The sequence below is a fragment of the Lathamus discolor genome, chromosome 8 (assembly GCF_037157495.1).
Source record: "Lathamus discolor isolate bLatDis1 chromosome 8, bLatDis1.hap1, whole genome shotgun sequence".
In the NCBI taxonomy this organism is placed as follows: Eukaryota; Metazoa; Chordata; class Aves; order Psittaciformes; family Psittacidae; genus Lathamus; species Lathamus discolor.
In genome coordinates this window covers 4,057,964-4,071,707 of record NC_088891.1, presented here as the reverse complement: position 1 = coordinate 4,071,707, position 13,744 = coordinate 4,057,964, and the positions used below count along the sequence as shown (strand labels likewise).

General features: G+C 42.6%; 1 protein-coding gene across 2 annotated transcripts in view; it reads right to left on the bottom strand.

Moving 5' to 3' along the window:
* The window catches only part of ADAMTS17 (ADAM metallopeptidase with thrombospondin type 1 motif 17), a 171,977-nt gene that overhangs the window by 104,979 nt on the left and 53,254 nt on the right, over positions 1 to 13,744 (bottom strand). For both annotated transcript variants that reach the window (XM_065688440.1, XM_065688441.1), the window contains exon 8: positions 1,749 to 1,854. In XM_065688440.1, coding sequence (XP_065544512.1) covers positions 1,749 to 1,854 — 106 coding nt within the window. The remainder of the gene's footprint in view (positions 1 to 1,748; positions 1,855 to 13,744) is intronic.

Sequence of the window (13,744 nt, the reverse complement as noted above, 5' to 3'; positions counted from 1 at the left end):
AGGGTACTGAACTCAAGCCACCCTCTGCCACCTCCTTTAGACATCTCATACCCACCTCGTGAAATAGTTTTCCAAGATGGAGGCAAAGAAAGAAACCAGCAGAGAACAGACACGATGGTCTTACCACCAAAACTGCACTAAGGGAATGGAGTTTGCTATTTTCTGCACAGATGGAGAGCTGTATCCAAGAGCATTACATTCCCTTATTTATGCTGTGGATTTCTTGCAAGACAGTATTAGAAGGAAACTTGACAACTCTGCTGAGAAACTTGGCAAACACCAGGGCAGGCCAGGCTCTCTCTTTTACACAGCTGCATTTTCTGCAGCTCAAGTATTTTTCCCCTCTTGCTGTTTGCCCATCCAAAGATGAGTGCTGAATTTCCCTTAACATTACCCACAGGTTAATTTGTTATTAAGTTTAGGCTCAGTTTAACATCTTGGCATGCAATTTAAATAAAACCAAAACCAAATGTCCTTCATTTCTATTGAAACCACCCTCGGTTTGGCTCCGATGCCTTTGGTGTGTCACTGAAGGGTGAACAGGAGATTCATTTTTGTCTTGTCATTTTTGGTAGTAACCTATATATCCTCTGTGTAACTTTGACACACATTGCCATGAAATAATTATTTGTCATGGAATGAGACTGGCCAGAATCTGAACACAATACATTAGCCCTCACTTAACTGTCAAATACTTGTTCCTGTAGGAAAGGAAGATACAACAAACACATAAAGTGTAGGAATCCAAATGGGTGCAGCCAAAACTTAAGCACAATGTCTTACTAAAGGAACAATGGTGGGATTTCCCACCTTCCATCCAGAGAGACTAAAGGAAGGAGTACCAGAAAATCCAGCCCTTGCCCCTGTATAAATTTGTTCCTGGTCTAATTCTACACCTTCCACAGGCTAACTGTGACACAGTGCAACCAGATTGATGTCAATGGAAAGTGAAAAAAGCTCGTAAGTATTATGAATAAGAGCACATTACATTTAGCCTGGAAAGCAGTGCATGTCGATGCTAACCACTGAGTTAACCCATTAACTGCACTAAGATGATGATGCATGTGACTCTTCAAGTCCGTATTGTTTTCATCTATGCCGGGGATATTTACAGCTTTAAGGAATTGTCAAAGTCACCTGCAGAAAGTAACCGGTCATCTCCTCTGCAAATCTCTGCCTGGCTAGGAACTGTCACACTCTTTGCTGGTTCAAAGTCAGTGTTCAAAGTGTGTTAGTTTTATGATTTCTTTCTGTTGATCAAAAAATACTGCTTAAAGGGCATTTCCAAAATACTGACGCTTACAATTTCATCCACAGTAGATTACTTTACATGCAAAGCTGAAACCATTACCAAAGTATTTAACTATTAAAACCCTTGACATGGACATCCAAACTTCAGAGGAAATTTAGCAAGTTCAAAGACGTTGATGCTGGTTTTGTAGATCTATCCTACAGTGTAAACAAAAGCAGGATTTGTCTCTAGCTACCATCGATCATTCAGGAGAATGAAGCCTTTTTGTGCTCAAAATCAAAACATAGAATGGAAAACAGGGGAAGATCAAATAGAATGATTTATGCATGCTGAAATGAATATTTGCATAAGACTCCTAAAAATTTAGTTATTTAACAATCTGCAAGATTCATGAAATAACAAACATGCCACACTCATAATTTCACTTGTAAGGCCTTAAAAAGAAGTATGCTACAGTGGCATAAGCAAAGAAAGAAATAGGAGGACAAGTTCTTACTTGTGCCCAAGTTCATGCGCAATTGTAAATGCCAGGTTGAGACCGTTGTCTTCAGCGAGAACACACTTTCTCTTGGCACTGCAGACACCTCCCAGGTAGGCAATTCCTGCAACAGAAACGCAGAGAATGCTCCCACCAGAATCAGTGAAACAGCTCATTCACTCACACATTCAGCAGTAACTCTACCAAAATGATAAAAAATACAACCAATATAAAACATGTTAAAGCAGTTTACACACAAAATCATCTGAGTGTTTTTTCACCACCCTATTGAAAAATCAGTCTAGGATTTTGTCAGATAGGAAACAAGTGAAACACAAGAGATTTCACTGTCTCAAAAATACATTTCACTGGATAAAACATTCTTCTATTTCCTCACACACCATACTACAATGTTAGAAGATGGAGTGAAGTAGCCTCGACAAGCATTTAAATGGAGGAGTTCTGATTTTCATAATGAAGTTGAGGAGAGGTAACAACAAAAGCAGAGACTTTCTGAAGGATCTTACATTTCCCCTTATTTTCATACTTGGAGAAAGCAAGAATGGCAGACTTGGAAAAGCTGGCAAACCCGTGGTGGTGAGTCACAGAGCCAATGGAGGTGGCAGGAGTCTCCTATGGCTTAGTGGAATTTCGCATTTGATCTCTTGGACAACTGCACAGTACTGTCTAGGCCTGTTTGTGTGGGCACCACAAATGGCTGTAGGCTGAAGTCAAAAAGGAATCCAGAAGTTATGGCAAGAAACTTCAGCTATGGAAAAGCAATAGTCCTCATATGCCCTTCCTGCATCCAGACAACAAAGTGCGGCTGTACTTGGAAATGTTGCAATGGCATCACAGGCCATGCAGAGGACTATTTCCGGATGCGATTTTATTTCATCTGACACCTAGAAACCACAGTTAAGCCTTTGGGAGTCATGCACAAAGGTTAAAAGACAGAGATTAAGGATGGCTCTATTTGTATAAGCCCTCCGTGGCTACACGAGCATCTCTCGTACACTTCAAGGGTGCCTGCAAAACAAGATTTCCAGACAGCACACAGTACCCTAACACCGAGTTCATCCTTCTGATAACTTTCATAAAGTGAGGCCAAGTCGAGGTTTGCTGTCACCTGCAGATTGGAGGGGGCAATATTCCCACGACTGGGAGATGTGGTGTAGCGAAAGTCTAGAGTTCTGCCAAGATATTAAAAGAGGTTAAATATCCACTAAAATTTCAAATACATGACTTCAAATAGTGACCCTTCTGAAGTCTTTGTTCAGTGGTTCTAATCCCCACTGAAACTCACTGACAATAACACTGCTCTGTGCTAAAAGCCTCATTTTTCAAAGGTGGAAAACTGATGATTAAGATTTCGCACAACCATCAGTGGCTGAAAAAGAAGTGACTGGCTCACACAGAATCACCTTATATTTATTAGTTATTTTCAATGCTTAGTGTGGATCCTGGGTGGCCATTATAATATCTGCAGTGACCAATTTAAAAATGTAGACATCTAAAATTAGTTTATTATTACAATTATTAAAGACTCCTGTGGGGCCCAGGGATCAGACAATAGAGGAACAGAAATGGCCTGGGCAGGGAAACTCAGAATCCTAAGGAGCAGAGAGCAGAAAGCCTTGCAATGCATGAAAAGAGCTCCTGAAGAAATCCAGCTCATGCACTGCTGAGTGATCAGAGTCATTCTGAAGCAGCCAGCCAGTTATAACAATGGTTAGAACAGTTTAAGCCTGAAAAAGCTCACCTCAAAAATGGGTTTGAAAAAAAATATATATATATTTTCTATTAAACTGTTTCTTTAGGACTATAATTTTCTTTTGGACCAATAATTTTACCATTACTTTTTTTATTAGAACATAAATAGCAAATGTGCTCTTGATCTGCAAACATAATGCAGATCTTTAGTAAAACTATCTGAACCATTAAGATAAATGCAACTTTTTGTAACCCAATACAATGATTCATATACTTTATATGCAGATACACCTTTAACTGGCAGTGATTGTAGTTCAGTGCCTGGGTAGCTGCATTAATATGATTTATTTTGTTGTGGGGATGAATGGAAACTGCTGTTTGCATCTTAAAATTCCAGATTTTTATCTGAGCCTTTCAAGTCTGCAAAACTGGAATAGAATCGTCATGAACTCAGACATGTTTGGGAAAATCCTGGCATGCCGTGGGTCTACCAGGCTGGGAATAAAGTAAGAGGAACTTCTCCCATTTGGTAATTTTGCTTTTGGCCCTGTCTGGGGGACAAGTGTGTGAAAATGAAAAATAGGGAAGAAAGCTGAAATGGCCTTTTCAGATTGTTTGGTTTTCAAACACCCCACACTTCTGTGCTCAAGCAATTACACAGACAGGGGCTTTCTTTAGGGTAAAACAAGTCCTTATCTTTCCAGATACACTACCTGCTGCCAGCAATTCCCACAAATAGACTTCTAATATCAAAGAAGATGAAGCAGGAGCATCAGTGGCAGAGGGACACAAAAGCTATCTACTACTTTTACAATCATCAAGGATGAGGGTTTTTTTCTTTCTTGCTTGAGAAATTGTGTAATTACAGCCCATAACTTCTGTGCTTGAACACACAGAGCTCTCTGCACTTCCACAGCAAACCTCAGCACACAGGCAACTGTGGAAACTCCCATTTATCCGAAAAGTTGTCATACATAAACAGTCCGCAGCTGCTGGCCTCAGCTAATGAGCCCTCCACAGCAGTATCTCTAAGGGGAATGATTACATTCATCCTACCAGCTCAGTTAGGCATTAGGATATTACATACTTGCCACAGTGATAGCCAAAGCTGGAAAGAGACAAATTCTGGTGCGTGGGTTTACATTTTATCCTATTCAAAACACCCAGGGCTTCCTTCTGATGGCTGTGGAATATTCACTCAGCAAGTGGTTTGTCCAGGTACTCCAGCTTTCAACTCTCTAATGTCTTGTTTTCATTGCACTCCTAATACTTTAATCTCTTCTTTTGCCAACCACCTCTGGATACAGAACTTTTACTTGATTAAAACTTGGCTAGCTTTCCTCTTCTCAATGTATTCGCTGTTGGGAAGGGAGCCAGACTTGAAGTCCTGAAGTCTGCTTGGCACAGATGGAGACTCACTGCATATCCACATGCACAGAGCAAACCTCCCATTCCCCACCATTGCTAGTTTGGTGTTGAGCTGATGTTTTTCTCATCCTCCCACGATTTTCAATTTGTGCAGCTCACACACTGCCATCAATTACACTCTTGTAGCCTCTCTTAACATCCTACATAAGTGAAATCAGGAAACCCTAGAAGTGATTCATGCTCTGCCTTTCCATTCAATGGCAATGATATGTTTGACAGAGATGCCCTGCCTGTATTTACACAAGTCAGTCACCAAGGGAATCTTTCAGTGCTTATGATCTGCAAAGAGGAAAAATACTTTTCCTTTCTAGAAAGCTTACATATTAAAGTTTCCAATTTTTTAAAGAAAAAAAAAAAACCATTAAAAAGAAGTACCCACTAAACTGCCTCCAAGGTAGATAATAACACAATCCCTGTTCTACAGCTGAATAAACAGAGGTCCCAAGAAGTCAGCAGGATCCAGATGAAAAGAACACTATTCATGGAAGGGCCCTCTCCAGCATGTTTAGCATGGAGGGGCTGAGGTTGTTACCATCACTGTCCTACTGAACCTCCAGTTCCAAGTTTGGTTTTCAGGGGTCATCCAGAAGAAGCTAACAGGGTGAGCTGTTCCTTCATGTTATGAGAAGGTGGTAATTCAAAGCCAGACATGCAATTTTAGTGGCACAGATTAATTTGGTTTAATGCTGGATAGTCATCTAGATGCCAATTTCTGTTAATCTTGCAGGAACATCATGGTTTCCATTAGAGTTTAATATTTGCATATGGAAACAGTTTTCCTTAGCAATAATTTTCATTGTTGCCGTATTTATTGAAAGCCACGCTGGAAATCATACACTCATTCTGAATCAACAAGTACAGGAATTACACTACAAGCATTCAGTGCATGAGACACAGCTACAGGCAGGTATGAAAACAAGTTAACAACCAGGCCAAGCGTTGTACCCAGTGCAAGGCACGGTATTTTGAACTCATGTGTTTATATAGGAAGAGCTTCTGATGCCACAGACCTGCTGATGGAACAGGATCCCAGGCACTGCAAGAAGTCGGCCACAGCCTATGCCAAATAGGCCTCCCCATAAGTAAGCTTTTACCATTGAAGGGAATGTGAAATATGAAATAAGCTCAATCTCTATGTACCCAAGAATTCTACACTGACAACAGGGACAGTGTTTTTCCTCTGTTTGTACTTAATCAAAATGCAGAGAATATTAAGCTCTCTCATTCTCTTCATGCAATGCAAGAGACAAAAATGAGTCCAGGGAAATAATCAGTCTACAATTCACTCGTCCTTGTTGAGTGGCAGCACATCCACTCCCTGCTGAGGGCTTAAATTCCCTGCAGGGTGGGAGGTGGTTGAAACCATATCAAGGAAACAAAGCAACAGAGGACTGGTCCAAATACAACTCTGTGCAGGACTGGGTAGGCACTAGCTCACAGGGGAAAAGTTGAAGCCAAAGTCCTCAAAAGGAGTTTATAGAATTTAAGCTGGAATACCATCCAGGCAGGTGTGCTGTGTATATGACTCCCCTGATTTTACCTGGTGGAGAAAAGGAGTGGAAGTACTAATTACTTTGAGCATTGCTAAGCCCATGCCATTTTGCAGGCAGAAGATGATCTGTATTCCTGGGAATCCCAAGAAACCTCTAGCTAAGGGAACATGAGGTTCACTCCTCCAACTTTACAGCACATATTTGTTTTCACTGAGAAACTAGCAAGTTCTACAGCAACTTTACAGCCAAGCAAGCTAAGAACATTCAAATAATTGGTGAGATCACACAAGCAGCCACCTGACTTCCTGTACCCAGCCAACAAGTTGCAAAAGCACCCATCATCACCGTCCCCTTCTGACTTTGGAGAATCTACCTTATCCCGGATTTCAACGTAACCTCTATAAAACTCTGTTCCTTGCCTCCAAAGAGCAGGACCTGCAGAGATGCAGCATGCTTTCCCAGAACTCAGTGTGCTCTGTGGCTGGACACCTCCCCTGCGGGACTGACTGCTGTCCCGTAGTGCCCCATAAAATCTCTTCCTCCCTGTAAGTCCAAAAGCAATGCCACTTCCAGTATACACAACTGCTGTCAGAATCCCAACAGCCCAGCAAGCAAAATAAATAGCTGAAACACAAAGAGTACTTTCTGAGCCTCTTGATTTTCATTACACACACCCCAAAGCCTAACAAATAAAAATCTCTCCCTGGTATTCACAATACTGTGATGTTTCTAGAGCTGAAAATGTAACACTCCTCGGAACACAAGGTCCCAATATCACAAAGGAAGGAACCACACAATACTTTTCATAGGGGATGTGTCTGTGAGTGCTGGGAATACTTCAAGATACTTGGTACTGAGAACTTGCTGTGGTGCCCAGGAGTCCAGCAACTGGCCCTGGATAACATTTCACAAGAGCAAGACTCTCACTGTGAGAGCCAGATTCAACCATGTGCCTCACTCTGTGTGCAATGACTGTGGTTCATGGCACGTAACACCCAGACCTTGGCCATGGCACCACTGAAGCTCAACAGAAATCAGTTGACTCTTGCAGCCCACACTGCATTCTGCACAGGAATATGTTGCCCCCATTTTCAGATGGATTAGCTGACACCTACCCAGGGTTTGTCCATGAAAGGTGCCTTACTCTGTACCTTTCTGATTTTGTGAGGCTAGACCTCTTCATGTCTGCTAACCTGTAAAGAACAGGAGATTCTGCAAATCATTAGACCTTATGGGAGCACTTTTGCTATCTTCTTTTTCTCTTTGTTTAATTACCCTGCAGGACAGCAATTAACAGAACATGTGGAATCCCCTCCCCAGCACAGCCAACTCCCAGCTTTAGCTTTCATTCGTTCTGTGGGGCTTTTATGTTCCCTGGGAACCCTCCTGTGGCTTTCTAAGTTTAATGGATGAATCATTTATCTGCTCCTTTACTAACTTGCCCACACACAGACACTCCCCACAATGTCAAGAGCCTCATTCTAATGCTACTTGCATTGGATTCACACTGCGCTAATTCTCTCATTTAAGCAGAGCCTTTCCCAGTGTACAGGGGGCTGCCCAGACAGTTGAAAAGCCTGAGAGATCAAGACCTCTCATGTCTTAAGGGATAACTGTCACCCAAGCTAGTAAAAGGTCACTTCAGATACCAAATGCATTGACTTTAAGAGGGCAGACAGATTTTCTAACACCTTTTTTTGCCTACAAGAGGCTTTAACCAAGGCATATAAAGACACACCAGACAGGCCGTTAACACTGTGTTGTGCCAGCAAAGACGAGACAACCTTCAGGAACTCTCAGAGGTTTGTCCTGGGCATCTTTGCAAATGACATTCCAGTTCCATTCACCAAGGATCTGTGATCACAAGCATGAGCATTCACTACACTGACCATACCTGAGGAGAGGCACGGTGTTCACAGAAATGCAAAGCAACCTGGAAGCAAGCGTGCTGGACAGCCTCATCAAGGAGATATCCATCTGGAGTGACACGGGTATCACTGATCTTGCCTTGGAGCAAGGGAATGCATTAAAAGACCACCCGAAGTTCTTTCTGGCCCTAATTTTCTAAGCTTTTATGATAAAGCACTGGGATCTAAGACCTCAGCAAAGAAGAAGATAAAAAGAAATACCCTGTTTATTTGACATCTGCTCTTTGTTCAGCATGACATCCTTTATGCCATTAACATGACTCCTCCCTTTCAGCAAACCACTGCTCCCCTAGATGACAGCACATTAATAAATCCTCTCCATCTAATGTGACATGAGGAGTGGCTTAATTAACTGGAGCAGAGGAAGCAGGGTATCAGCTACATGTTTACTTTACTTTGATATGCTAACAGCCACATTCCAGAGAACTTCTCCCGCACACTCCCCAGCGACAGGAGACCGACTGCTGCTGAATGCAGATCTCAAACAGGCAAAAAACCAGCTCCTTTCTGCATTCCTGTTTCTCTAGCTAAAGATGAAGTTGGGATATTTAGTCCAAATCAAACCACCATTCCCAAATGTAGATTCCCAAACTCTGGCAGCTAATTCACCATCTGTTTATAGACATCATTCCACAGTGCTCATGCACACACATGGAAATACATAGGCTTAATTACTAAGATATATTAGAACAGCTGGACTCCAATTAAGAGGAAAAACAGGGGAAGAAGTAGGTGGATATGAGAGGAGGACTCCAGTTGGGCAGTGACTGATGGACTGGATGAGTCAATACATAGTGCTATGAAGCATACAGAAGTCTGGCATAATTCAAATTTAGAAATCTTAATAGAAAGATGGGAAGGTAATAGGGAACGAAAAGAGATTTGGGCAGAAACATAGCAAATGGGGATAATATGAGTTATCCAGAAGTCTTCAAAAAAACAGGACTTTGATCTCATAAGCAGCAGGGAGTCACTTCTGTGGGATGCAGGGGTCAAGAAGGGCAAGAGATAAGATCAGAAGGGAAGATGAGCTCTCTGGGAACTTCTGTGTGTACTTACTGCTGGAGAAAAATGATCTACAGCCCTGGGTCATATGTTTCTGGCACCATGGGTTCACTTGAGGAAAGGTAAGAACTGCACATGGAAGAATTCAGGCAGGGAGACCTGTGCCTCAGTGTGGGAAAAATGGCACTTAGACTAAGGAAAGAACAGCTGTTGGAAATGGTATAGGAACAAGCAATGGATCAGTGGGAAGAAAGAGAGGTATAGGGGAAAAGGTTGCTCAAGAGTATCTTATACCAAAAAGGAATCAGATCCAGCACAACTCAGAAGAGATCTGATGCTTTTGAAAGAATACAGGAACATGTGACTGTGAGCTCAAAGAAAACATCACCAGCAACTGTGAAACCAAACTATAAATCAGGATTTGGATTCTGGCCCTTGAAAGTCACCTCTGCCTAGGGCTCAAAGGCATTTGGATTTGAATGTCTTCTCTTGGCTTCACTTTGTTAAGTGGATGTAAAGTGCAGAGCAGAGATTAACCTGCTGATCCTTTCCACAAACTGCTGTAGAATGAAGCAGGATCTTCCCTTCTCACATGCATGCAAACATCGGAATGACAATATGCAAAAGGCAACCTACCAAGGTGACAGGACAACTCAGCACTGTATCAGGCTTTGTGGAGCTGTGTGTATTTTCATTTTGACCTGTCGTCTTCTCAGGATAAGTTTCCATCTGCAGGTTATAATTTTCCAACAAATGGAAAAACCACCCTGGCATGGCCTGCAATAGCTGCAGCTTTGCAAACCAGGGTTCTAAAACCAGCTCTGAGGCTATTTTCATCTTGCTTTTTCAAATCAGTTCTGTGAATTCCAGTTCTGAGTTTGTCAGTTTGTCCCTGCAACTCAACTGAGCCAGCTGCTTCAGAGGGCCTGAGTTCAGAGAGAATGAAGAAAAAGATAAAATCAGAGCTTTTAATGAGACTGCTAAACAATGAGGAACATGGAATTCAGCAGCAGGGATCCCGGAGCCTTCAAATTCCTCAGTATCTCCCTTCCAGAATGAAGAGACAAGGTCAGACTTGGCAATAAATCAGAAACAATATTTGGAGTCTCTGCAGCAAACAGCATCTGCTTTAAGAGCTAACAGTCAGGGTCCAGCATTTGGTTCCAGTTTCTCTTAACTGCAAGCCCTAAGAAACTCATCAAGCTATTCAAATAAATGAAAAGATTCTTTTAAGAGTTTCAAGGGCTTTCCTGAGCCGTGCCTATCTCAGCCTGCTGTGGTGTTGGTTGGGGGTGGATTCACAAGCAAGGATCAGTCCTGCAAGCCTTAAACAACATTCAGCAATGTATGATGAACAACGTTTCAGTGTCTGGAGAGCTTCAGCGCAGGCTGCTGAGGCGGACAGCTCTTGAGATGGCCGAGCACCTGTGCTGCTGATGAATGGCATTCTTCCACGGCTCTCCACTACATTCTTTCCATGTTCTTAAAGAATGACTAAGCAATTGTTACTCTCGAAACCTGAATGAATCTATACTTTTGAACCATGTTAATATCGAAAGTGTATTTTTAGGCGCTGTATGCGTGTCAAGCTGTTCTCTTGGCAACACAAGAGCAGCTCAGGCGACCAGCAGCGCAGGCCAGCGGAACGGCATGATTCACAGGAATCAAACTCTGAACAGATGCTTCTCCAAGTTGCTTCTGTGATACTTCTAAATTACAGCTCCTACATCCTGACTTACAGGGCTGTCTAAGCTCCTGGCTTCACTTTGTCAAGCTGCCAGCCAACACACGCACTGATACACTTATTTAGCAATTCTTGGTGTAGTCCTCCTGTTTTAATTCTTTGCGGAGCGCTGACTTAACCTTACAGCCTTCTTGACTTGACAAAACCAACGAGCCTGGGGTTTTTGCCTGATAACATTAATAAGGTTGAGCTGCTGTTAAAGTCAGAACTTGGGTTGAAAAGCTTGTACCATGTAAGAGAATGAAGCCAGTCCCCAGTGCCTCAGCACTGGATAATACCTCCACTGTGAGGGTTAGGGAATGAAAATGATCCTTCCTTGTTGGTGGCCAGGAAGAGGAGACAGACTGCCATGGCTCGGCTTCTCTCCACATACAGTCCCACAGTCAGCACATTTGTTCTGGCAAAGCATGACAGTATGGTGGAAGGAGAGGTGACAATACAGAAATAAACCCTAAACTCACTGCAAGATTAATGGCTTGGTTCCTTACACATCTGCACTTCCCACTTGGAGCTTCTGGTTGTCATGGCTTAAGCTCAGCTGGCAACTAAGTACCATGCAAATGGTGCCACACATCAAAGGGTGGATGGACATAAGCACACACACTGAATGCATACATTCGCCAAATCAGGTCAAAATGACTATCAACCTACAGGGCCCTCTTCCGGGTTCCCAAACAGAGCTCACCATTCCAACTTCCACCCCACAGGAAGGGAAGGACCCACACGATGCCTTATGCAGACATAAACATATCACAGCACCAGCCTGACATAAGTAATGGCTAATTTCAGAGGTAATAGAGCTGAAGATATTTCAATATGTCCTGAATCTACTTTCTCAAGTGCCTCTTTCTCTCGATTACTCTATTAAAATAAAATGTCACCTTTAAAGTAACACAAGCTGGAGAGAACTTTTCCCTACGAAAAAGACCAGCATGAGCTTTTCTCACACTCAATAAAAAGAAATCTCTCAAGTTCAGACTCGAGCTCCTGTGAAAGAAAACACAGATTTGGATGAATACCGCTCAGCCCCTTGCAGTGATTGACAGCAGACAGAAGAGTCCCTGGTGCCTCACAGACACAAGTCAAGGCAGAGTCCCAGTCCTGAGGCCTTTATCATCCAAATTCAGAAATGAAAGCATGAGAGGCTCACAGTGGGGGCTGCACCTGCAGGCAGCACTAAACAAACTTACTGTCACAGTGTCCTGCAGAAGCCAGTGGGACATTTTCATGCACACATGTTCACGTTATTGCTCCAGACCTCTGTGCTAAAGTATCAGGACCAGCAAGGGGAGAACTGCCTCTTCCAGTCTCATGTCCCTCAGAAGTACAGAAGCTCATATATACTTGTACATTTCCAGCTCTGAATCAAATCTGTGTGTCCCTGGTTGTGGTGTGCAGAGGTTTTCTCAGCTGCCAAACCCCACTCAGTGAGCGGCTCGTGGGGAGGCTTGGCAAGGGGAGCAGCTGTACTTCCCAGCTATGCAGATGGGGTATTTTGGTTCCAGCCTGCTTTGGTGCCCAGTGGCAGTGGACTCCTGTCAGCTGCCATGTAATGAGCTGTGTTTCCCAACAAAGCCACTTGATTAATGAGAGCACAAACAGCTTCATGGCATTCCTGGAAATGAAGTTGAATATGTATTACATCCGATCTAATTGCACCAGCTATCATAATCACCATGGCCTTGATCAAAACCTCACTGAAATCAACAGAAGTATTACCACTGGCTTTGGAGAAGACACATTAAACCATCTCCTATCTTCTTTTACTTAGTTCCTAGCCCCAGAAGGATGGTCTTTTTTTCACTTCAGTGTAAAGCCAAAAAGCTTTACTCACTTCAGTGTTAGACACACGCACAGACACTGGTGCATGCGTGGGTACTCTGCATGTGTAAACACACCAGTTCACTGACCGAACATGGACACTACAGTTTTCCCATGTTCGAAAATGCAAAAAGCAACACAGACAAAGATAAAATTAGAAAAGAGAGGGATTGTTCCAAGATACTCAGTCAAAGTTATCACTTTAAAATCTGGCATTCAGACAAGGAAATCCCAAGGATCTGAACATCACAGCAAACACACCTCTGCACTGCAGCACAAACTGCAGCAGTCAAGAGCTGGGACCCATCATGGAAAGGACCAAACAGGAGAGAGGTGTAGTGAGGGGATTTCATCCATATCCGGACTCAGATAAGACCAAAGTGGAGATAGTACTTTCTCTCTAACCAACAGACACAGCTAGAAAAGCAGACAAACTGAGGCCCAGATAATAGTTAACATCAGATTATGAGTTTCTTAAACAGCTATAAAATACAAAATCTAAATAAAACTAACTTCAATCTTTTTCTTTCATTTTAAGAACAAAAAGTCTCATTAGACAGATGGACTCATTTCAAAGCATCACTTTAACTCTTCAACAAATAAAAACAGCCACCCAAAGTTTCCTAACCTACTGGCCAGTTTTCTTGTACATAACCACAGTGTTTACTATGTTTGTCTACTACAGCACAAATATTGCTGTACATGCCAGAGCTTGATGGATGACATTATTAAAAGCAACAAGCAGATCCTCAGCAGAGCATCAGTGTGTACCCAGCAGTGTGGTTATGGTCAGGCAGAGCCTTAGTGCAAACAGATTAAGCAAAATGGCTACACAAATAAGTATGACACAACCACACAAAACCAGCAAATACCTTCAACCTG